Raw genomic sequence first — 25390 nt, forward strand, 5'->3', positions numbered from 1 at the left:
TTTGTAGATGATGTTGAGAACAAGTCTGTTATGTAGCCATGAGAATGCACTTTCAAAGTTTTCATTTCTTCTGTACAGGAAGTATTAGTCTTAGAAAGCATTTCTTCAAATAACATTATCTGATCAAATTAGGTTAATGAGTTATTTTTAGAATTTAGTATTAATTAAACAAAATATTACCAAGTTGGTTAATGTGTTACAGTAAATTAAAATGTTCAGTGCTATTTTATAAAACAATTGGTAATTTCTATTAAACTTTAAATAATGACATACACAAAATTGATTAGTAAGCCATACACTCATAGAATCACAACCATTCAGTTTCCAACTGGCAACTACATGTACTTAGTATTACAATGATCGTGAAGTGTCAGCCCTTCAATTCTTACAAAGTCTAACTAGTGATGTCTATCTAAGTAACAGTGTTGTTAAAGAAAGGGCCACGAAATACTGACCTGCTCTGAATCTCAATTTGTGTATTAATAAAAGTAAAATAATCAGGATAAAGAACAAAGCAAAATTATTATTTGTTCGTATTTATATATTTAGATCATCATCCGGGTCTTCTTCGTCCCAATCATCATTGGCATCAGGTTCATAAACAATCTCTCCAGAGCCTGGTTTTGCGGTTCTAAAATCAGAAAATATATAATAAATAGTAAATAATGCATTTTTATCTATCTAATTATTTAATTGCATTCAGGAAAGTAACACTGAGACATTGGGAATTCACTGTTAGAAGTTTATATAAAATATTACAAAAAGAATATTAAAGTCAGGAAGAAGACCTATTAGTTTTGACAATATACAAATTGTTATTAGATCTGTTATAATATCTGCATGGTTTTGTGTGTGTTTAAAAACCATGCAAAACTCAATAAAGATAACACTCCTTTATCACAATATAACAGTATAATCTGGACTGACTAATAGGAAACATCATTTCAGTGTCTCGTTCCAAGTAGCTACAAACATATCAACTTAATAAAACCCTTTAATAAATCCTAATCCTGTCATTTGGTATGTAACAAGATTTGGGCACGATAACCTCCCATACCTTTTGAGTGAAGACCATAAACAAAAGTACATTGTAATTACACTTAGTTTTCTTGAAGACAACAAATATTAGTGGTGATGAAATACCAGACAATACGATTAATGATAATTTTGGATATCGCACTTTAAACCTGAAATGAAATGCCAATCTATGGAATGGAATAACCCAAATCCACTGTTTAGAATGTTTGGGCTAAAAGTGCAAGCAGTTCAATTCGATACACAAACTTATGACTCTCGTTTTCTGTGATTGTCATGGTGTTTTTACTATGTGAATTCACGGCATGACATGAAACCACAAATGCTGACTCACACTGTGTGAAAACTCCAACATGCCTTACAGATCCACTGACTTGGCCTATCGTAAAAAGGCAGTGTGTTGTATCCATGACAATGCATCCACATGCTGCTGAAACAACACTCGAGCTGATTGACAGTTTTGGGTGGAAAGTTTTCGATCACCCTCCATTCAGTACCGATCTTGTACCCTGTGATTATTACTTTTTCCAAAGCTGAAGGAGTTTTTTTTGTTTCTTAGGACAAGAAGCTTATAGATTGCACTTTGTCATATAAGGACCTTAACACTGCTTCTGGAGTGACAGGATATTCAGGATAGGTAAGGTTAGGGGGTAGAGGCCGCCTCCTATCGAGATCCATGAGGAAGAATTAGGGCACTACATCTCAAATTCATGTCATGTCTCCCTGGAAGAAGAGAAGGCCAGCTCTGAACCAGCCTCTCCAGTCAAAGAAGGTAGGGGGTGGCACACCCTTGTTGAGGCTAGCAAGAACCTCTGAGGTTAGGGAACAAACCCCACCAACTCCAACAGTCATCTCTCACAGTAGAATAGACCTATCGAATTTCCCATGAACCCCAGAATCTCGACATTTGCGGTTAGTGATGTGCCGCTCCTGGACATCCATAAGATTGCCCAGATTTAAGTGACACATCGGTTTTTACTGTGCCCAGTGGTGGGTTCAACTGGAAGGTATAAACCAGCCAGAAGTGATCCCTGCTGGGAAAAGCTGAAGGAGTTAGCTTAGACAATGATGAGGAGATCACGATGACAATCAACAGAGGATTGGCAGACATGCCAGCAAGCATCACGACGAGTTCCTCAATACAAAATTATGTAGAAAAGAAGCTTACAAGTTGTCTGTTTTGTTAAAATAAAATTAGTGATATATTGGGAACTTTTTGTAAAATGATCTTTGTTTTTTGGATGACCATTATGGTAAAAACAACACAGCTGACATATCTTATAACACTTCATCAAGCAATGTTTTAGGTGAACTTTAACTAGCAAAAACAAAGGAATATACCAAATAGTACTGACATTGTCACTACCGGTTAAGTAGTTAAAGTTATATGGTACTCACACACAGAAAACTAGACCAGAAAAAAATAATTTAATTATTTGAGAACAAACATAGATACAACACCTAACAAAACTGACACATTTATTACACATATATTCTTAGCCTCAACAGGACTTTAGACAGAATACTGACTTGGAAAATATCTTGGATGTATAGACTCTTCTCATTAAAAATATTGGGGATCTGAGTAAATAACTGGTTTGCTAGGAAGAAAATAACAAAATGAGTTAAAATACAAATGAAAATAAAACTGAACAATTTCTACCATTAAAGGGTTTTTTCATAAATTAGTGTGTTCCTTTGTAAATGTGTCTTGGGTCCTTTGTAAATATGTGTTGGGTTGTTTAATCCTCTTACTAATTAAACACAAAAGGCTACATATGACAAAATTATAAAATTAACATGTCATTTTTGGATTATCTATTGCAAGGAGTGTTCATGTTTAAACAAAATAATTGATTTAAAACTATTTTCAAATTACTACAATAGAATTTCTTCAACATGCACGTAATTAAAGTAGCACACTTAAAGAAATAGGCATAATATGTCAATGAAAAAATCTTACAACAACTGTATAGTCATAATGATTTCCTTGATCACCTAACAGTGTTTCTCTAACGTTTACCAACAATATCATTTTATTTCTCAGAAAGCAATATTTTAAAGCTTTTAAAATATTATCACCTAGTAATATAAAAATGTAGTACCATTGCAAAAATGACCTGATATTATATTAGTCAATAAATATGATAACACATTTTGGAATTACAATTTAAAGAAATTGAATGTGACTTAATTTTTTTATTTTAATATTATTAATTTTAACAAATTGATTCCTGCTGAATTCATAACTCAAATATCCTGATTATCGGCAATCCTGATGATAGTAATTCTTTATCTAGATAAAAAAAAAAATGTAGAAAAAATTTCCCAAGAATAAAGATTTTTTTTAATATGAGCTTTCTTGAGTTTCTACAATAACTTGGAATTTCTTTGCTTTGAATTAACGCAAACATTACTTTCATACAATGTAATTTAACTAAGAATCTTCCAATGCAAACATTAAAAATTAACTGATCACTACAGTTTTAGTCCATTAACAACGATGCCAAACATTAGACACATCTTCTCGTGGTAATACAGCTATAAAATATATGAACATATGACTTCTCACTTCATTAACCTTTTATCTGATTATACAATTGTTCTAATCTTTTTTTACAATCAGTTTACTGAGTGTTTTTCCACACTGGATACACGCAGCAGTTGATAAATGAAAGTTTGGAACCTATGACATCTCACATCAACTGACTTAATGTTTCTTTATATTATTGTTATTCTTTAATATTACGAACATGTTAGTTATCCAACCAATATGCACCAAACAATTCATGCTATTGTTACCAAGCATTATTAATGTCATTTAAAAGTATAAAATAACTCACTTAAGATAAGGTAAAACAAGTTCACTACGGGCTCGTTTTTCTTCATCTTCTAATCCCAATTTAAAGGTGACATCATTATCAATATTTGCAATATTATCATTTTCATTTCGGATCTTGCTTGCCTTAGACAGTTCTATTTCTTTTGTTGAAATCAATCCTGTAGCACTATCAGTAGAAAACTCTTCAATCTGAAAAAGAAATTAATTAGGTGTAAAATTATTTTTTAACTTAAAACAGATGAAGCACTTTTATTTTTATACTAGAAGCCCGTTGCGGTTCAAACTGTAGGATTGGCAGGAACCTTACATTTGTTTCGACCTGTTTTCAAACTTCACTAAAATCTACGTTAATTGTTAGAAAAGTCACTATTTTGCCCCCTAACTCTCCCAACTGCACCAGACCTTTAATCTCGTGAGTTCAAAAATGGATATTACATCCATCATTGGAAGCAAACGTTTTCAATCGTCAATTTCTATTTCAAGCCTCAGAATCCAATAGTTATGTAGAGTGTTAATTTCATGTGAGCTATACTGTATTGTGGTTTTCTACGAGTTCTTGTGATTGATTATAAAAACATACAAATAAACTCATCTTAAGCTCATCTAACTCATGTGGTACACTAATGATAATTTTAATGTTTTAAAAATTCTGAATACAATAATAATAATTGTCATAGTTTTTACGGATTTCCGCAGTTAGGCTGCAAAACTTTCAAAAACTTTTCTTATAGCAAGCAAGAGGTAAGGCATACATCAGGTACATATTATTTCAGTGTTCATGCTTAAGAGTATTAGAATTTAACCTGATTCTTGTATGTTTTGCATTGTGAGTTTTAATTGCATTACTGTAAGAAAGAAAATGTACTGCTCATCTATTACAATTGATTTTTAGAAAGAGAAACTTCAATGATTATTACTTAATTAATAATTAAAAAACACACCTATTGTACTATTGTATTCACTGTAGAATAAAATAAACTGTTTCTATATGAAACTGATAATACAATTTACATAATATATTATCAATGTAACAGGAAATTCAAGTATGATTTTCATAAATAACTTCATTGAGATCTGAAACACTTACAGTCTGAATTATTCTTCCACTTGCTTTACGATGACTAGTTGTTACTATTGACTTGCTCTTGTCGTGAAACACAATCAGATTGGTTGTAGCCAACAGCTCAAACATCTTCAATGTTTTTTTTACCTCCGGGCAAGACATCCGTGTGTATCAAACATATCACTTGTTGTTGCTGCCTCCCTTTCACAAACAGAAAGAAATATTTATCACACTGCCTGCCACTGGAACCCACAGCATTGAAATCCACTGCTTAACTGAAATTACACACTACATATACTAGTAATTTATTACTTGTAATCAAGCATTACTGCAAAACTTCCTATGAACACCTTCACTGCGTGCCTACATACTGAGTGATCTCGAATAGGTGTAATAAGTCAGACGCACTATAATGGATTCATCAGTGTTGAGGGTGATGCTCTACTCACAGTATGATGGGCCTCTGGGGTCTAGACCAATCGAGTCGAGAAACAAGGGAAAGTTCACACGAACTGTGCTAATTCTCAGAAACTCTGCATACTGAGTTCAGAACCAGTCAATCTAGCCTTACTATTTTCTCTAAAAATGAATGACCTCTGACTTGGCTAAAGACGTTATGTTTCCTCAGGGGCTCCTAATAACAAAATATCCATCGGGTGTACTGTATCAATGATGAAACATTTACCAACAATATAAAGCCTCAAGCAGATGAGTTAGCACTAATGACCAAATGTGAACTGGCACCACCCAGTTACTGCAGTGGTGGATGACGCATCACCCCTCAATGAATCCAATATAAGCATCTACCACAATCGATGTGTTAAACAGACAGAATAATTTTTACTACTGTGCAAGTGGCACATATGATATAAGAAATCCAGTTAAGATAGAAAAAATACATATTTTAACTTCTTAAAATTATGCATTCAATACCATTGAAAATATAACATCTTTATATATATATATTTCTTGTGTTCGTGTGCATGTGACTGAACTCCTCCTAAACGACTGGACCGATTTTGATAAAATTTTGTGTGTGTGTGTGTGTGTGTGTGTGTGTGTTGAAGGGGATTCAAGAATGGTTTAGATTCATGATTTGGTCAGATTTAAATAATTTATTTTATTAAATTTTTTATTTATAAATTGTTGTTGATGTTAGAGTGTTTTATATTGGATCTGGCAGATTGCGCTACGACACGTAACACAAAGTGAACTGATACTTTCAGCTGTTAACACTTTCAGCTGAAGTTCATCAAAGAGGCAGAAACATTTGTTTACATTGAAATTTTAGTAACTATATAAACTGCTTGATCAGTACTGTAATGCAGATTGCAGAGACGAAGTTATTACCTAATTTTAAATTTTGATTGCGCCAATGATCAATAATCCATCTAATGCCATGGAAATGCTATTTATATGCTGTTATAAAAACTACCTCATTAAATAAAGCTGTGAATGTTTGCACATAAAGTAATCGAATCTGGTTAGCTCCTTTAACATTGTGTCTAAGCAAAGGGGGATAACACACTCTTGCCCTTATACTAGAAGCATATACCCCTTATACATATTTATTAATCGGTAAAAATATCAAAATCACTTAATCACATAAATTTAATCTAAGTTGAATTCCGAAACCACCATATGAGATCATTGTTTTGGTTAGTTCAACAGCATAAATCAATTGTGAAACTGTAAATAGATTAGACCGGGGGTGAATTTAAACGACCAGAACAGACTCATATTGACCGCAGCAACTTTTTAGTTGAACGATACACTGGGATAAAAAGGCTAACTCTTATTGTTACTGAAATTGTCAGAGCACTTCAATAAATTATCATGGAATGTTGGCAGAAATACAAATCTTATAAAAACTGTTTAACTTTACGACTTCAGGAACCCAAAACACTGCTCTTTAAACTTAAATCTAAAATGGATCAGGAGATTGGAATAGCTTTGAGTGACTATCGATTATCTCAGGAGTGTTTATTATGTCATAGATAAAGAATACATGAATATATTGTCCGAGTTTTCAACAGGAAAATGCGTGAGAAGCCGCGGGTAACTGCTAGTATATATATATATATATATATATATAAAGTTAAATAGACAGACAATGAATATATGATATTAGAACATGTTAACTCATTCGCATTGAGTAACAAGTAATACTTGTACGGCTGTGGCAGGACTGAAATCTGACTTATGAGATCCACTGATACTTTAGCTAAGATAAATATGATCATAAGTATGTCAAGCTAAGATAAATATGATCTAAGAAAATATTATCATTTCAATTTTAACCCTTTTGATACTCTCTCATTTGAACCTCCACACAAAACTAGCATGGCTGACAACCAATTTATTCCCTAAGGGTAATTTCTCTATTGATTTAAAAGAAAACCAGGTTGTGTACATAGGTGTATGGAACAAACTGGCTCTCGACTCCTGGAATATTCCCAAAACCAATGGATCTCCATCTTCTTTTGAGAGTAGTCTCACAGACCTCCATGGTGAACTGTCTTCTTATCTCCATCATTAAGACACACAGCTGTATAACTGAGATCAATCTCATCACTCAACAGATCATATTTCTTCATATTACATTACTCTTTAAAAACACTTTTCCAGATTCAAATAAGCAAGTTGACAAAGATAGACCGCTAGATTTGTTCACATAGTGTCATATTTATACCAGAACAGATTAAGAATATATACGGTGCAAGGAATTACAAGGACAAACTGTCATTAATTTATTGGCTAAGCGTTAGCAAAGCCTATCACTCGAGGGGTTGTACAAATTGTATATCTGTCTAACCATGAAGAAATTACAGGATAAATAAATTTTTAAAATAACTGAGTACAGTTATATGAGATTTTAATGTGTGAAATTTTTATGCATAGAGTATTAAAAAGTAATGGAGATAAAATTTTGTGTGCGTATGATTTGAGAATGAAATGAGCTATAGATTTGAAATTTGGCATGCAACCTGAGCGAAGCCTGTTATATGACATGTGGTGTGTCATATTCCTACCTTGTTCTTAGGTAATTTTTTAGTAACGATGTAACAGACTATCAAATCATATAATTATCATATAGCAAAGTTCTGCTTGTTGCTGTACCTTTCAAATTAAGTATGTTTTAAATCTAGACATTCAAATTAAGTCTATGTTGAGGTGAATGTAAGTGTAGCCCAAATAGGTATAATAATTGACATAGTTTTTCTGTTACAGTGTTTTTTATCATGTCAGGTCCATGTTGTAAGTGGGAGAACTCAGTAACAAAAATCAGTTATAAACATTTATTTTTATAGCATGTTTTCAATTACCTACACAATTGCTAATAGAGCTATTGTTTTCACTAGCACCATTTCATGGAGTTAGAAAAAGGTAGGCTTAATTTGTGTATATTTCAACATAAAGCAGTCATCCTCTCTATTTCTCGCAAGAATAGGGCAGATTTCGACCTCTTGCTTACAATGAAGTGACCACTTTCATCATCATTACACTTATGGCCGTCACAAGTGGCCCTTGAGCTCACAGTGTGATCTTATAACATTTATTGATGACATAATAATATATAAACAACAATTTGCAACTAAACATTCCCTAAGGAGTGAAACTGATAATTGATTGCTGCTATGTACATAATTTTTAATTGGTAAGGCAAGCCTAAATTATAATTATTATTTATGCTAAGCAGAGCGAAAAATGATTTTTATGTTTTATTTATGTTACATAATCAAATAAATAACATTGTGTTAAAAATCAATCTTGGTGTCTATTACGATTTTTAGACACCCCTTTGGTGAAATCGATTGCTACCTTTGTCTGATGAACTTTCTAAAAAAATAGTCACTGAAAACAAAAGATAAACTCACCTGGTAGTACTTGTTGATTTACCAAGTTCCAAATTGATTTGTATGACACATCCGGGTACAATAACACTAACAATGATAGTGAGTCAATTACAATCACAGTTTTTGATTCTGTTTTTACATTTTTTTGTATATCTTTAAGAACATCAATCGGGTTTAAATGTTCTTCAGAAGAGTGATCTGAAACAATAATTCAATTAAATAGTACAGACTGCAATAATTTTGGTCAAATACAACAATAAAATAGCAAGCAACGATAAAGATTATCACATTTGTTATGACAATGATAAATTATAAAAAGGACTAATATGTGAAATTACACCTTTGAATGCACCATTACTAGCATTTTATTTCTCTTAACATAGATATTAAGTAGAAACATGTGTTTAAAATGTCTTCGATGTTAAAAAAAAACTGATGAATACAAGTAAAGATACACATTCTAAAAAAAGGAGTTATTTGCTGGTAAGACTGGAGATCACACAAAACAGCTTCTGACTGGTCTAGTTAGATTGACAACATTTACAGCCTATTAGTATGAATATAAAAATTGAAGATCTAAAAACATTGCACGTTTTCTTGTGGGTGTGTCACTTAGGTTAATATCAAAAGTGGTTAGATTAATAGTATTAATTCTTTGCTTAAAAGTTTCTTTTACACAATATAAGAATTATAAAGGAAACAGGATATTTACCATTATCCAATAATACGAGAAATCAGTTACACTATGTTTCAAGATCTGCAATCTGATCTCTTCCTCAGATGAATAACTAACTAAACACATATCTACAATCTAGGTTAAAATACAAAAAAAACACACCAGAACATTATGACAAGCATAAGTCAAGAATCACAACATCCATGTTGTGTATCAACTCAATGCACGTTATCTCTTATGCAATGCACACATTCAGTGTCATGTGCATCAAAACTAATACACACCAACAATACTGTTGTGGGCCATTTGATCATTTATGATACACAAAGCTGTTTAAGTTAGAGATCAACGTAAAATTTTCATTTTTATCATCAGGAGCTAAGTGTGTTTGTATGGTCACAATCCTTCCATCGTCAAAAATAAACTTCAAACAAAGAATCTTTCATCTCATCAGTCGTAGATGGTTGGTAGACGAATGCAGACATATTGTGACCTGTATTCTGTAGTTCAGTTTTAATGATTAGTGTTGTGTATAGTTTTTTTATTAAATGCATGTTTTAGAGTTAGTGAAGTTGACACAGAACATGGTGGTTGTGATTCCTGACTTAGGCATGTCGCAACACTTTGGTATGGTTTGTTTATTTTTAACCCTCCGAGTGGTGGTACTTTTTTCTCCAAGTGGCGGGACATTTTTACTGATTTTGTATGTTCGCAAAAGAAAATTTATATAAAATCCTGTATATTATATAAGTATTACATATCATACATCGATTTAAACTTCATAACACACAGAGTAGAATGGTAATAATATGAAACACTTACCTTGGATTGGTGTAAAAAACCAATGGGTTGAATTCCAAAAATCAAAATTCAAATTTTTTTGTTTTATATTAGGCTGAGTAAATGTTCCTAAACTTAATTTTTTAACACAAATCCAAAATAGCCATTTTGTTTAAAATTTAATTCTGAACAAAAATATGTATCCGTTATATGTATTATTCCTAAAAACAACGCACTATTTGCTGATCGAAACTTTTATGTACACGTTTTTTACTGCATTTTAGTCAGTATCAGAGCCAACCTCATTCCTCATCATTCTTCCTGGTTTGAGAGGCCTCCAATAATGTTCCAGGTAAGGGAAACACTCCCTATGAACCCCAAAATTACAAGTTGGGCACCAGAAGTGACTTTTACCCCCTTTTTTGGTGTGTACACTCACTGCACAAAGTCTGGTAAATAAGCAATCCCGTGAAGAAGACCTACACTTGGTCCAGGAGGTAGTACAGTAGGTGGATGAACCGTTTGTAAGAGTTCCATTAGTACCAGCATATCTAAATACTATATCAAATTAAAGTTTAGAATCTGGTCTTTCTAACCATACCTAATATATAGCGTTTAAGTCGCGGCATAACATCGGAAATACCGGAACAAGAGAGGCTTGCGTTAATAGACGCTAGAGCGTCTTTGCCACTCGCGAACGAGATTTAATAGACGCTGCAGCGTCTTTCACCACTCGGAGGGTTAACCTAGTTTGTAATTATGTATTAGGTTAGTTATTTACCTGAAGAAGAGATCAGATTGCAGATCTCGAAAAGTAGTGTTACTGATTTTTTGTTTCACTGAACGATGGCAAATGTCCGGAAAAGTCCTGTTTCCTTCACAATCCTTCCATCGTCAAAAATAAACTTCAAACAAAGTATCTTTCATAGTTTCATATGAATAACACCATATTTGTTCAAATCAAATCAAATACTTTATTGCCATTGATCACATTTACATGTTGAAATAGGCATTGTCAATAAAGTAAGAACTTTAAACTAATTAAATATCTATGATACATCATATTCATGTTATACTTACAGTATATGTACATAAACTCTTGAATTGAATAAAAATGATTCTCTACTAACCAATCATACACAACTATTTTAAATTTGTTCAAAGGAGGGGTTCTTGCTAAAAGAGGAAGTTTGTTGAAATTCTAATTGAATTTATTTGTACAAAATTTGCTGTTTTACTAAGTCTCCGACTGGGAACATCAATTTGTCTTTGTTAGAAGTGTTATAACTGTGTATATTCTGTCTGGTAGTTTAAGGTATGTACGTTAGATTTTGTATAAAGCAGTATGTGATACACTACTGTATAAAGATTATAAATAGTGAGAATTCTAATGCTAGCAAACAGTGGGTGGCAATGTTCTCGAGTGCCAGCTCTACCCATAGTCCTAATGACCTTTTTTTGCATGTTCCTATGCATGACCAGACATCATCCAGTGATAACAGTTGACAAAAACTAGCACCAAAACATTTAGTATTGTCATAGCTCCCAGCAAATTTTTGTTAACAATCCAACATCCCATTATATTTTGAACCAGGTGGCACTCAGCTGGCACTCATTGAAATCAATAAATAGATAGGAAAACACATGCATGAGTGACGGCTATAGAATTGACCAATAGTGCTCAAGTGGGACTCAATCACAGACTCCAAAGTATTAAATACATATAAACAAATGTAACACGTTCGACTGTTGCCATAATGGTGTCTGTGACTTACGTACAGATGCACAATGTGCATGTGCAGGACACCAACCACAGAGCTGCACCAGTGAATTTCAAAATTGTAATTACTTACAAAACATGATTAATGATTGGGTAAATGCCTGTTATTAAAGTTGAATTGTGGTTATTGACCTTATTAAATAATTATCAATTAATTAGGGTAGGGATTTTAAATTATTTTTAAGGCAATTCATTAAGTAAAAGCACAAACCTGATCTTTTACTGTAGAGCCATTTATTGTAGTCACTAAAACAGTGATGTTTTAAATTTGATGCTTTAGATACATTCTTGAAGATGACTGGATTTTTTTCTAAACTTAATAGATGAACATTATTTTGCAATCTCACATTTTGTTTGACAAACTCATTAATAAGAAGTCCACCTTTTGCTTCCTTGGAATCTGCAGGAAAAATTACATGTTCAATAAAAGAAAATATTATTATACAACAAACATAACTAGCATACAATAGAATCACTATAAGCTAATAAGATTTAAGCAGAAAGTGATGAGTCTAACCCTGGAGCTTAAACATTTCCTAAACAACTAATCCTGAACTTGCAATCTAGGTTTGGATGATTATAAACTACTTTTAAGAACTCTTTTCCTACTGAGTGACCTTTTTCTAATCATCTTAACCAGAGTCTGTGTGAACCTTTATAAAAGTGCAGCTTTTCAGCGTATCAGGGGTAATACGTAATATTTCAGGAGTGAAGTTTCAAGTTTCTTCAAAAGTGATTTTAAACATGTGTTTCAGCATTTTGGAATACTTAACAAAAGAAAATGTTTGTAATTCCAGATTCCCAAACAAACCATCAACTGGGTGTGACAGATGACAAAAGTTTTACTGCCTTTAACCCTTTTTCGGCTGACATCCATAACATATAGACCAGCATATTCCCTAAAATTGCTAATGTTCTTCTTGATTATATGGTTTGTCTTTCTTCAGTTTTTGGTGATTTTTCTTTTAAAATATTTCACTAAAAGGAAGAAGTCTAAGTATTTTGAAAAATAGTTCAAAAGGGTGTTTATTCTATGTGCTTTTGTGCTCACATGAGCTATCTATAATGTGTGTTTTGCAAATAGTTTGTTTTATGAATCATTTTATTGGCTAAAAAGGCTGATATTTAACATAGTAATGCTTATTAATATGGTTTCATTTTCCAGTAATCAATATTGTTACAATACTGTATACAGAAAATATACTGTTTTTACATTTGAAGTATATTTTCACATAACAGTGTAATACAAGAGAACCTTCAAAACCTGTATTTTTTAAAATGCATGACTTTGTGTACTTGTTGACATCTAGGACAAATACTTAATCTGCACTGTACAAATGACTATATAGTTATCTACACAAAATTCACAGAGTTTGAAGAGAAAATAACAGAGAAGAGTTACTTCATATAAAATCAACCAATAAAATAAGTGTATTTTTTACCATTTATTTTGAATGCCCACGAAAAAGAAAGAAACCAAAGGAATTGTAGTAAGTTACATTCTATGTTAAAAGTCTTTTATCAGTTATATATTTCAGATATTAAAACTGATTCAATATATTTCCACTGTATTTTAGAGTTAACTGACTGAAAAAATGCTCTGTATATGTTAACTAAACTTTATAATTATGTTTCGTTATAATAAAAATATACCTATTCTAGCTTTTAAGAACAAGATTAAGTCTATACTATTAATTGAATGTTTGGATAATGTAGAGGATTTCTTTTTAATTGACTGAAAAAAATATTTCTGAATTGTTTTAAAATTGCACATATATAATTTTTTATGTATTTCTGGTTTCAATTTTTGATTAGTAGTGTACCTATTTCCTATTTTCAGTAGTGTGTATTATTATTAGTCTTTTAAACTTTTTTACAGTGGTACAGATCTCTTAATATTCTTACTGACGATGCCAGTGCATCTTTGTATGTTTATATGAATAATAAAATTCTTGATTCTTGATACAATATAATTGTTTTGAAAATATTCTTCCCATTTCTATTTTAGGTTAAAGAAACGTATTTAACATTCACAGCATATTTACATACTTAAATTTTACACATTTTTACATATTAGTTTCATGCAAAATGGATCTAAGGGATTTCCGATGTTATACAGTTAACATAGAGCAGAGTTACATGCCTCTTATAAACTATAATATTTTGAAAATGACTTTAATCCAGGTTACTTGAAGATCCTTGTTAATATTCTCATAGTCTATATTTATTACTAGTGTATTTTAATTGAAATGTCATTGTATCATTCTGTTTTTGTACTAATGACAATTCTCTATGTACTGAATTGTATATAAATGAGAAATAAAGATCCGATTGATTGTGTATAATACATGAATATTGTTTGATATAAGTTATTCATTTTTGTAAATTATTTCACATTATACTACTGTTGTATTGAATTGGAAGATACCGTTGGAAGAAATAATAAAGATTTAACTGGCCACTAGACTGATATTATTGTTGTACAGAAGAACTGCATACTCTCCAATGGTTAGATAGATTTACTTAACACTTAGTTTTAATAAATAAGCAAAACTAACGTAACCATGACTTCGTGTATGTATGTACTTGTACTTTGCACTCTGAAAAAACACGATGACCAATTAAAAAGGAATGAAATAATTTCTTAACATTTCAACTGCTCAAGTAATTCACAATCAAACACGTAAATAACTTTTAAAACTACCGTAATTTACTGTAATAGAGTTAACACGCTGTAATTGTTAATACACGCCATCGAAGAGCCAGTGAATGGTACTGCACGAGACGATTGATGTTACCATACTAAGCTGTTCTGACCACAGAACACTCAGATAAGCTATCACGAGCAGATAGTACTAAAAATTATAGATACAAATATTTTACTTATACAAATATTAATTATAGATAAAGCACAGTACACAAATATAACCACAAATTTATATTTCAATTATTAAAACACAGTTATTTTTTATTTCTAACCCCTAAAACCATATATATTTTGATTGGCTACTCTGGCCGTTAACCGCACTGATCCCCAGAAAAGTCCCGAAAAACTCTTTTATCTTCAATTGCCATTGGTAGACCTAACCTTTCTGCTCAAATTCTTATGTGAATGTTTACAACTCTGTTATCCCCTCCTCTTACATCTTACATCCAACCCTTATTAGTTTGTTATCTTCCCCCAACCCTTATTCCTCTCCCACATTTGATGAACTATTTGAAATATAAATTGAAATTAAAACACTATTAACTTTTGTGCAATGTATGGTTTGCAATTGCCTATAAATTCATTCTTGAAATGAAAGTATATTACTTAAGAAGGGAGAGACTTTAATAAGCGGCCTACACTCGTTATTCGATTGCTATTATCGAACAATTCTATATATTATCCAACTTAAAAATCGTACCCAATAAGAGTTATAATAAATTATTGCAACAAAAAGAATCTCGTACATAAAAATGTCTAAAACATCAATTTTACAATAACATTACAAAACCAAATATGGGCTAGACTTAGATATCATAGAAACCTTACAATATTTATAACTATCAATAAGTAACCGCTTTTGTGAAATAGAGGAAATAATCCTCCCCATGGGTACCAGGAGCCAAACCCTCATGTTGAAGCCACTTACACAAATTTCGTCACTTGTGAGAAATATCTTACATATTTTCCTCATATTCATCGCTAATTATTATAACTAATAAGTTGAAATCATATGCTAAGTTGAATAATTTGTAATATTGAGTTATCCTACGGATAAAAGCAGTCAAACCATTTGATAATAGCAATCGGATAACGAGAGTAGGCTGCTTATTAAAGTCTATCCCTTAAGAAGACATTAAAAGTGGTTTTAGGTAATGTAGCTAAAGTAAACATTATCTGATAACCCTGTTACTGCCCCCTATCTCTCCTCAAGAGTTATTCCCCCCTCAGAAACCCCGATTTCCAGTAAACTAGAAAAATTTTCCGTTAAAATCTAAGGTATTTATTTACAATACCGTGACCATGAAAAATGAACTTTTTTTTATGGGTTAGGCATTTATAGCCAAGTATTATTATCACAGGTGCATATAAACTGGGGGGAAAGTATATCATTGTATTATATTGATGCCTTTCGGGCATTACTGCATTAAGGATGGAAAATAACCGACAAAATTTTGTCGAACAACACTTGGAGGGTTAAGGATCAGGGGCATCACGTGATCTGGGATTCGACTTTTGCAAGCTCGAGTTAATTTTTTTTCTAAAAGAGCAAGCAGTGCGCAGCACTGCGCAGTGGGCAGGCATCGTTGACAGGATTAACGTCATAATTTCAGTAAAATTGCCAGAGGTACTGTCAAAAACAGAGTTTTCAGAGGATTTAAAAAAATCGTAACTCCTTTGATTTTCGTTGCCGACGAATTTTTTCTTCACTATTGTTTTCAGGAAAAATTGTAGTTTTCAGGAAAAAAAATTGAACATACCTTTCCATGGTCACGTTATTGTAAATTGATACCAAATCTAAAATTACACTTTGATAATTATTGTGCAATAGGCTATAGTTTAAGTATACTGGAGCATACGCTATTTTAAGAAACTGTTAAGAGATTGTAGATCATTTCAGGTAACTTTCAAAAGTTAATAGCCTATTAGTAAGCTAAACCAGCCTCCTAGTTAGATAAAAATTAACTGCCAGTGTTAAAGCATAACACAAAACCCATCGTTTAAGTGAATTTAGACATATTCCACATTCTGATTAGATTATAATATGGTTCTTATAACACAACGTATTTTCTAGGAAAATGAACAACCTTACCATGGATTAAAATAAATTCACTACTGATGGAGCCATCAAGTAATTGCATTAACTTCATCTTAACAGTAATTATTAAGTACCAACAAAATTACGAACTTAAAAACCTACAGCAAAACAACGAAGTTTAGATAAATTTACAGTAATTTGATTATACAGGAATAATCATGAACTAGTTGGGCTTATGACTTATTAAAACGTTATGTATATAAACAATATATTCGTAACTAACTGGCATTATAAATATTAATTAATAATAATTATCAATAACATCCTCATTGAGGAATGAGAAGAGGTTATGTTTTTATTATATTTTTTCCTGAAGGCCGGCTTAAGAAAAGTTCCACAAAACCTCAATGTACACTGTTTTTTGTTAATTGAGATTTCCAGGTTTTGGTTTAAAGCAAAAATCACTCGGTCCTCGTGGTTGGCGGTAAAAATAATTATGTTAATATGATTAAATACATGGACTGACTCATAGTTTGAATTAAGTTTGTCTCGTTACCATTTCATTATCACCAACACCAAGGCATTACAATTTCCTATACGGTAAAAAGTTTCTCTATGGTTGAAAGAGAACTTATGGAACAGTTATCGAATATCGTAAACAAGGGCTTTGATCATGTATCAGTCTAGAAGAAGATATAGCATCCAATACTAAAATCTGTTACTATATGAAACTCTGCGGTTGTGCATCATCTAGTGGCAAACAAAGCAAAACGTGATTATAAATAGTTAGTATACGATTAAAATGGATTCAAACACTGAACAAAAGATTTAACTCAGTATCGTTGTCTATGCTTACAAAATAGAACTAGCTTTACCGAACGAAATCTGTTCCACAATTCCCATGTGGTTGCAATAATAAATTTTGGTCCTAAACTCTACAATTTACTTCCAAATATAATCAAATTTCAAACAAATGTAAACAGTTTCAAAAATTATTTAAAGGCTTACTTGATCGGGAAGGCTTTATACAGTCTCTACGAGGCTCTCGTGATGCCCATGTCTTGATTAGACCGATTTTTTTTTAGTAGGAATAACTTAAAATTGTTACAAGAATTTATCGTGTGTCACCTTTAAATTGTATTCTTTATTGTAAACAGTTGTTATGTTGCCTTTTTATAATTACTTTTGATACTGATGTACTTGCACAGAACACTTTTGAGTACTATTGCATGAATAAAGTATTCTTATTGATAAGTGAGAATTGCACCAAGAATCAAAATATTTTGTACGTTTCCCAACTAGGTCTTCCTTTAGTTGCATGTTCTATGATTCTATCCGAAACATCAAACAAAGAAATTGAAAAAGAGATCTGGCCTTTTAAACCAAAGCATTCCTCTGGTTCAGATAGCATTTCGTCGTATGTACTGAGGCAAGTATATGATTTAGTGTTAATGTCACTTACACTCTTATTAACAATTAGATGTATAATTCCTACATTCTTACACTTATTTTACAATAGAATGAGATTAGCACGATATATTTTATATAATACCATAAGTTGTAGATTGGGATTTTGTTTAGTCTGGTAGTTAAATTCAGATGTGGGTAACTTTAATAATTGGTTTTGGCAACATTGCTGATAATGATAAAAAAATGACGTCAGATACTCAGCTGAGTCAGCTGTAAGGAAATGTTTACAGGACTAGGAGTGGATTGAAATTTTGGTTATGGTTTAATTAAGTTTTTTTTTTACTAAACTGTAGAATTACAGGTACATTGATTTATGCTTAAAAGATATATGGAACATAATTTAAAATATGGGTGACAGTTCGGAATCCAGGCCTTCTGAAAAGGTATGTTAAATAACAATTTTATTAACTTGGACTTTGAGCCATACCCTGGAATATATTGTTTAGTTTGGGATAGGCTAGAATGCTATTAGTTGGTGGTAGATGATCATGTTTATTTATGTAATTGAGATCATTTTCTATAAAAGTCAGTAAAATGCCTTGATCATAAATGTATATAATGATGGGAACTTCATTAGCATTTTAGATAAATTACATTAACAAATCCTGCTTGAGTGGTTGGAAAATTGTTATTTCTTCTTATCGGCATATCTGGAGAATACTGCAAGTAATGTGTAGTGTGACTTGTTTGTGTTTGCCACTCAACATGTAAAACTATTGTACAATAATTGTCTACCTGTAATATGTTATATTTTCACTGCTGCTCTATACTGACCGATGTTGACTAGTCCTGCAAAGCCCATAACGCGACTTTTTCACAGTCAAGGGTAGGCTTAAATAAGTGGCCCTAGATTCATTCCGTTTTTTTTATCTAATGAATACTTTGATAGTATAATTTATTTAACTTAACATAGGAGTTCTACTTATTAAATACAACAATGTTTAATGTAAAAGATAAACAATAAGAAGTAACTAGTTTTTGGAGAATTTGAAGATGGCAATGTTTATGAGGAAATTGTGTGATGTATCTCTTAAAAGTGGTGAGATTCGTTTCATTTGATTTCAACATATAGGTATGGCTTGTAGGAACCTATTGGGGGAATTCTGCCCTCCATTTCACAAAAGCGATTGCTCACTGCTATCTCATCAAGCTATAAATATTGTAGTTTCTCTGATATGTAGGTCTGGGCTAAAGTTGGCTTTGTTATTTTTTTATTAACCGTTCGGAGACCAACTTCTGATATATCGTAAGTCGGTAATAGTAGTGAATAAGGTAAACTTCCGTTATATCTGAAATTATGTAAAAATGTTTTCCATTTATTCAATGACACATTTCGAATTTTGGAAAAAAAAGTTTATATTGATAGCCAAAGTAATGAAATATAATGGTTTTTTAAAAAGTAGGTTTTGAGTTCTTGTTTGTTTATTCTATGTCTGTATACATGCAATGTCACCTGTCTGCTTTTTGTATAGTCAGTCACTGCTTCTCAGGAGGCCACTATTTTTGGATGAGTTTTTCTTCTCGGAGACCACAATAAATTATAGTAGGTATTTAAAAAACATAAATTCACAAGTCATTACGAAGAACGGTTATCATATTCTGCCTCCCAAAAGGAAGCAATGTCGGTGAGAATTAAGTTGAATGCATCCATAGGACCTTTGGTTTAGCCGGTACAGAGCTTGGGACAAAAGTTTGCACCGGTCAAGTATTATAAATTGTTTAAGTGTAAAATATATAATAGACACTCTGTCCCTAATTACTATTGACTTTCGCTAACGCTCAGCCAATTCGCGATGTGCTCTAGTAGATGTATACTAGTCAGTCGTTTATGTAGTAATACAAACACATTCTGGAACTGTTATGAATTGCACACATTATAGTCGGAAAAAATCAAAAACCCCTAAAATTGCCATTAACGATAAAGATTTTGCCATTAAGAGCGTTATTCAGGCTTACACAAGGGTATACGACATATAGCTGTTTGGCCTTTTTTGTAGATTTCATTATTTTCTGGTTATAATAAATTTAATATTTAAGGTAAGACTAATGGATGAGTTGCTGTCGACTCCGAAAACAAAATGTTCACGTAGAAATCACAAATTATTTGCATTTAAACGCGTTTTCCGGCCAAACCATTAAGGATATAGCAAAAGTACCGGACCTTTATTGTAGATCACATCGTTTCCTAAATCTAATTGACAATTTGTTTTGAGCTTAGTCCAACGGTTTGACCGCTATCGGGCCCGAAACCAGAATTTACACGTAAAAATTACAAGAATTTCGGTCATAATTGTGTTTTACGGTCTAACTAAGGGAGGATATCAGCAAAATATTAATGGACCTTTTTTGTAGATCACATTATACACTAAATATTTTATAAGTAGGGTGTTTTGAGTTATGACCAACGGTTTCATCGCTATCGAGCCCGAAATCTAAATTCTCACATGAAAATTACACACATTTTGCACATAATCGCGTATTGCGGTCATACGATGGAGATAGGGCAAAGGTCACTGGACCTTTTCTGTAGATCACGTAGTTTGCTAATTTAGTGGGTCAATCAGATTTGAGCTACGACGACCTACCGTTCGGCTGCTATCGGGCTTGAAACATTATTTTAAGTGAAGAAAATCTCTGGAATGTCAAATATTCAAGCGTTTTGTAGGTTAACCATTAGAGATAGGACAAAAAGTCACTGGACCTTTTAGTTCACTTCATTCCTGACTAACGATTTTTTGTCAGATCCGAGCTAGCTCCAACGGTTAGCTCGCTATCAGGTTTATATAAAAAGCCTGCAGGGATGAAAAATTTGTTAATTTTCTCAAATTGTTTTGAGGGGCTTACAAGTAAATATGTCCAGTTTTCAGGATTTTCCTGTGGATCATATTGGTAAATCTACCTGCGTGCCAAGTTTCCAGTACTTCTAGAACTATGTTAGAATTTGTATGTAAGTGAGTGAGTCAGTTTCACATGCGGCTGTACATATATTATATGGGATTCACTGTTAGAATACATATGGCTTTATGCCTCAAAATTTTTTACCACTGGTCAGAAGTGGTTTGAAACTATTTTTTTTTTTCATAAATTTCAATTTTACAATACTTATTACATACTTACTTATTCATAATATTTTTTGCAAGTAAATGACATATATTTTGATAGCCCATTTTTTAATATACAATATAAACAAATAGGTTAAGGATATAATTTTAGGTTCCTAAAATATTAACCATTTCCCCAAAACTGCAAATCCTGTTATAATAGCCTGGTATTTCTGGTTTACTTGTAATATAGACTGGTCTCCAAAGGGTTAAATTTATTTTTATAATAATTGTAATGTATTATTCTTTTTAATTTTTTTAAAATTCTTATTGTGTACGATTATTATATAGTATTGAAGTTGGATGATGTCTTATTGAGATGGCTAAAAAATTCCCCACACTTTAAACTTTGAATGCTTTGAATGTTTCTCTCTGAGGATTATGTGGGTTAGTAGTGGCAACTTTAAAAACTAGTCTCTCAGCTTGTAATATGGACAATATTCATGCATTCATTATTAGAGTATCTGTTCCTCTTATGCTCATGTCATTATTCAGGTGAAGTTTATTTAGCAAGACAGTTTTCTTCCATATGGAAGATTGCTGTAGTCAAACTAATTTGAAAACATGTCCTTTAACTCTGCAATTATTGATTCTACATATATTGATTGATGGTGGCTTTCAAAGCAGGGTCAAGATATTTGAAAATAGTCAGGAAATTTAATCAGGAAAACTCAGAAGGTGGGGTGTGTACAGTTTCCTGCAAAGAGAGTTTGCCATTTTATCTGTCTACTTCATCATGGCTTATTGAGAGATTTTACGACTAGTATTAAATTGTTATTTTTATCTGTGGCCGTTTCTGAAGTTGAGTAACAAGGTTGATACTATCTACCATCACTTCCAAAAGGCTTCTATAAGACAGGTTTCTATACCACTCCTTTTGATAAAGCATCTAATTTCTCCTGACCTTATATGTTGGATCAGATCCTATCTTTTAGATAGGACATTACAGTACAATTTTGTGGAATGTAAACTGTGAATTTCAATGTTAATACTAAGATATCTTAATGATCAGATTTATTCTGAGCGTTTTCATAGATTCCAAGCTAATCTCTGAACGTTCAAGCAATGTTGTTTCTAAAGCTAGAAGAAACTTGTATTTTGTTATATGGCTCACTCTATTTTTCAATTACAATAGTTCTTACCTGAAACTGTGTAGAGAAAAGCTATCTTGAATATGCCTTAGTAGAGTTAGTAATATCTGCTGCAATTTTGATCTCATGCTGAGAATATTCCTTCTATGGATGGTCGGAAAGTTTTCAGAACTGGTTTTAGCAGATGTGCCCAAAGATCTTTAACTTCCTGCTCCTTCAGCACATCCTACTGTACATTAATTATAATTATGAAGATTTTAATAATTGTTCTGATATCCAAAACGAAACATTTTTAGAACCAATATTTATAAATTCTTTACCAATAGATTACTTTTACCATATGAAATAGCCCCCTAAAGGGAGGGAATCGTGTGGATGGAGTTGTGCCAATGGAAACCAGTTGCCATTGAATAATAATTGATTATACAGACTCAAAACTCTGTTGTTTGCTAGAAAATCATTTTTGGAAAGTTGAAACTATAACAGTTCTATAATATTTTATTTAATACTGTAGTTAATTTCATCCAAACTTTGTAGAATGAGCAAGAAAATGAGGAGGACAAAGAAAGCGTCCAATCAGAAGAAATTGAGCCAAAGTTGAAGTATTCACGGATTGCCAATGACCTTCTCAATATCTTGTATAAAGATGCAGCGAGCTGTATTGCTGTTCATCCAAAAGTAAGTAGTAGTAAATAGACTAAGTAATAAGCAACCAAATTTCAAATATTCATGGTATAATTTTATTCAATTTCAAATTGTATTTTCATGTTCGCCTACATATAACTCTGTAATAGTAGAGTGGGGATTTAAGGTCCAATGTTATTATCAAGAAAAATATATTCAAGATAAAATTTTAATCCTAAAAGGTAAAGCATATTACGGGTTAGTAGTAAATCTAAGCAAGGGATGTCCAAAAGAAAGTACTTTATTAATTTTTAATTTAAAGTGTGACATGTTAAGGAACAAATTTGAGAGATTAAGAAATCTATTGTGTTAATTTTGGACATGTAATGCAAAACAAGCAACTAATAACATAAACATGAACATTCAATTATTGTGTTGTATTAACCACATTAAAAACTGTATATTTTTCTCCGTCTGGTCTCTGGTTGATTAAAATGTGGGGAAAACAGTTATCTGTATTATGTTCAGCCATGATATGGGAGAACATGTAGTACTGACGATGTGAACAGGTCTCAAAAATTGTTTTCTCTGTTTGGGTATCTGGCAGAAATACACATATTTCTATCTATGTTATGTTCAGACATGATATGGGGGAACATGTAGTACTGACGATGTGAACAGGTCTCAAACATTGTCTCTGTTTGGGTATCTGGCAGAAATACACATGCTCTTAGGGTACGTCCAAGATGCACGCTGGTTTTCTGAGTCAGGCGATCGGCGCCGGTCAGCGCCGAGTCGGCGTGCGTAAAATTCCACGTTGTTAAGCAGGAGTGGCCACACTGCACCTGCGCGCTGACTTTCTGCGCACTGGTAGTCTGACTCCGATTTTTACCGGAATGATTTGTTCATTCTGGTTTCAGACGGCCTGCTAGTCGGAAAGTGATTTTCGTGTGTGTATTGAGTGTTGTTTGTTTTTTTTTTACGATGGATATCGACGATTTTGTATCAAAAGTGCAACTTAATCCTCCGATATGGGATAAGCGACTTAAAGAACATTCCAATAGGAACATCGTTGATGCCTGTTGGCGGCAGATTTAAAGACATTAAGGTTGTTTTAAAGAGGATCACGAATTATAATAAACGGTACCAAGAACTGGCACATACTTTCTCACAATGTTCTAAAACGTGTTTTATAGGCCATGGTCGATATAGGTAGTTTCATTTGCTGGTGCCCACATAAGGGTTGCTTCAATAAAGCTACAATAAAGCTGCAGCCTGTTCACTTGTAAGTTCCATTGTACACTGATATCTTTTTGGTGGCAGCTCTTTCTGCGCTGACAACCTGCTTACATAATGGCCACATCAGCCTACCGCTCAGAGTCAGACAGTCGGCGCCGAGAAATCTGACTCTGTTTACCTGCTTTTATCAGCGTGCATCTTGGACGTACCCTTATGTGTGTTATGTTCAGCTACGATCTGGTAAACATGTAATACTGTCAATGTAACAGGTCTCAAACATTGTTTTCTGTGTTTGTGTATCTGGCAGAAATACACATGCTCTTATGTGTGTTATGTTCAGCTACGATCTGGTAAACATGTAATACTGTCAATGTAACAGGTCTCAAACATTGTTTTCTGTGTTTGTGTATCTGGCAGAAATACACATGCTCTTATGTGTGTTGTGTTCAGCTACGATCTGGTAAACATGTAATACTGTCAATGTAACAGGTCTCAAACATTGTTTTCTGTGTTTGTGTATCTGGCAGAAATACACATGCTCTTATGTGTGTTATGTTCAGCTACGATCTGGTAAACATGTAATACTGTCAATGTAACAGGTCTCAAACATTGTTTTCTGTGTTTGTGTATCTGGTAGAAATACACATGCTCTTATGTGTGTTATGTTCAGCTACGATCTGGTAAACATGTAATATTGTCAATGTAACAGGTCTCAAACTTTGTTTTCTGTGTTTGTGTATCTGGTAGAAATACACATGCTCTTATGTGTGTTATGTTCAGCTACGATCTGGTAAACATGTAATACTGTCAATGTAACAGGTCTCAAACATTGTTTTCTGTGTTTGTGTATCTGGTAGAAATACACATGCTCTTATGTGTGTTATGTTCAGCTACGATCTGGTAAACATGTAATACTGTCAATGTAAAAGGTCTCAAACTTTGTTTTCTGTGTTTGTGTATCTGGCAGAAATACACATGCTCTTATGTGTGTTATGTTCAGCTACGATCTGGTAAACATGTAATACTGTCAATGTAAAAGGTCTCAAACTTTGTTTTCTGTGTTTGTGTATCTGGCAGAAATACACAT

At 32.6% G+C, this 25390-nt stretch overlaps 2 protein-coding genes across 2 annotated transcripts in view; one reads left to right on the plus strand and one right to left on the minus strand.

Moving 5' to 3' along the window:
• Positions 1 to 520: 520 nt before the first annotated feature.
• Positions 521 to 17136, minus strand: LOC124362595 (elongator complex protein 5). The gene is made up of 6 exons (XM_046817241.1): positions 16833 to 17136; positions 12245 to 12433; positions 8819 to 8995; positions 4965 to 5141; positions 3879 to 4066; positions 521 to 631 (listed from the first exon to the last, which is right to left on the minus strand). The coding sequence occupies exons 4-6, from the start codon at positions 5100 to 5102 to the stop codon at positions 538 to 540; spliced, it is 420 nt and encodes a 139-aa protein (XP_046673197.1). The 5' UTR covers positions 5103 to 5141; positions 8819 to 8995; positions 12245 to 12433; positions 16833 to 17136; the 3' UTR covers positions 521 to 537.
• Positions 17137 to 18470: 1334 nt separating this feature from the next.
• The window catches only part of LOC124362596 (vacuolar protein sorting-associated protein 41 homolog), a 39814-nt gene continuing 32894 nt past the window's right edge, over positions 18471 to 25390 (plus strand). The window contains exons 1-2 of the mRNA XM_046817242.1: positions 18471 to 18631; positions 22978 to 23118. Of these exons, the coding sequence (XP_046673198.1) occupies positions 18596 to 18631; positions 22978 to 23118 (177 nt within the window). The 5' untranslated portion in view covers positions 18471 to 18595. The remainder of the gene's footprint in view (positions 18632 to 22977; positions 23119 to 25390) is intronic.

This window comes from Homalodisca vitripennis, chromosome 5 (assembly GCF_021130785.1).
Source record: "Homalodisca vitripennis isolate AUS2020 chromosome 5, UT_GWSS_2.1, whole genome shotgun sequence".
Classification (NCBI taxonomy): domain Eukaryota; kingdom Metazoa; phylum Arthropoda; class Insecta; order Hemiptera; family Cicadellidae; genus Homalodisca; species Homalodisca vitripennis.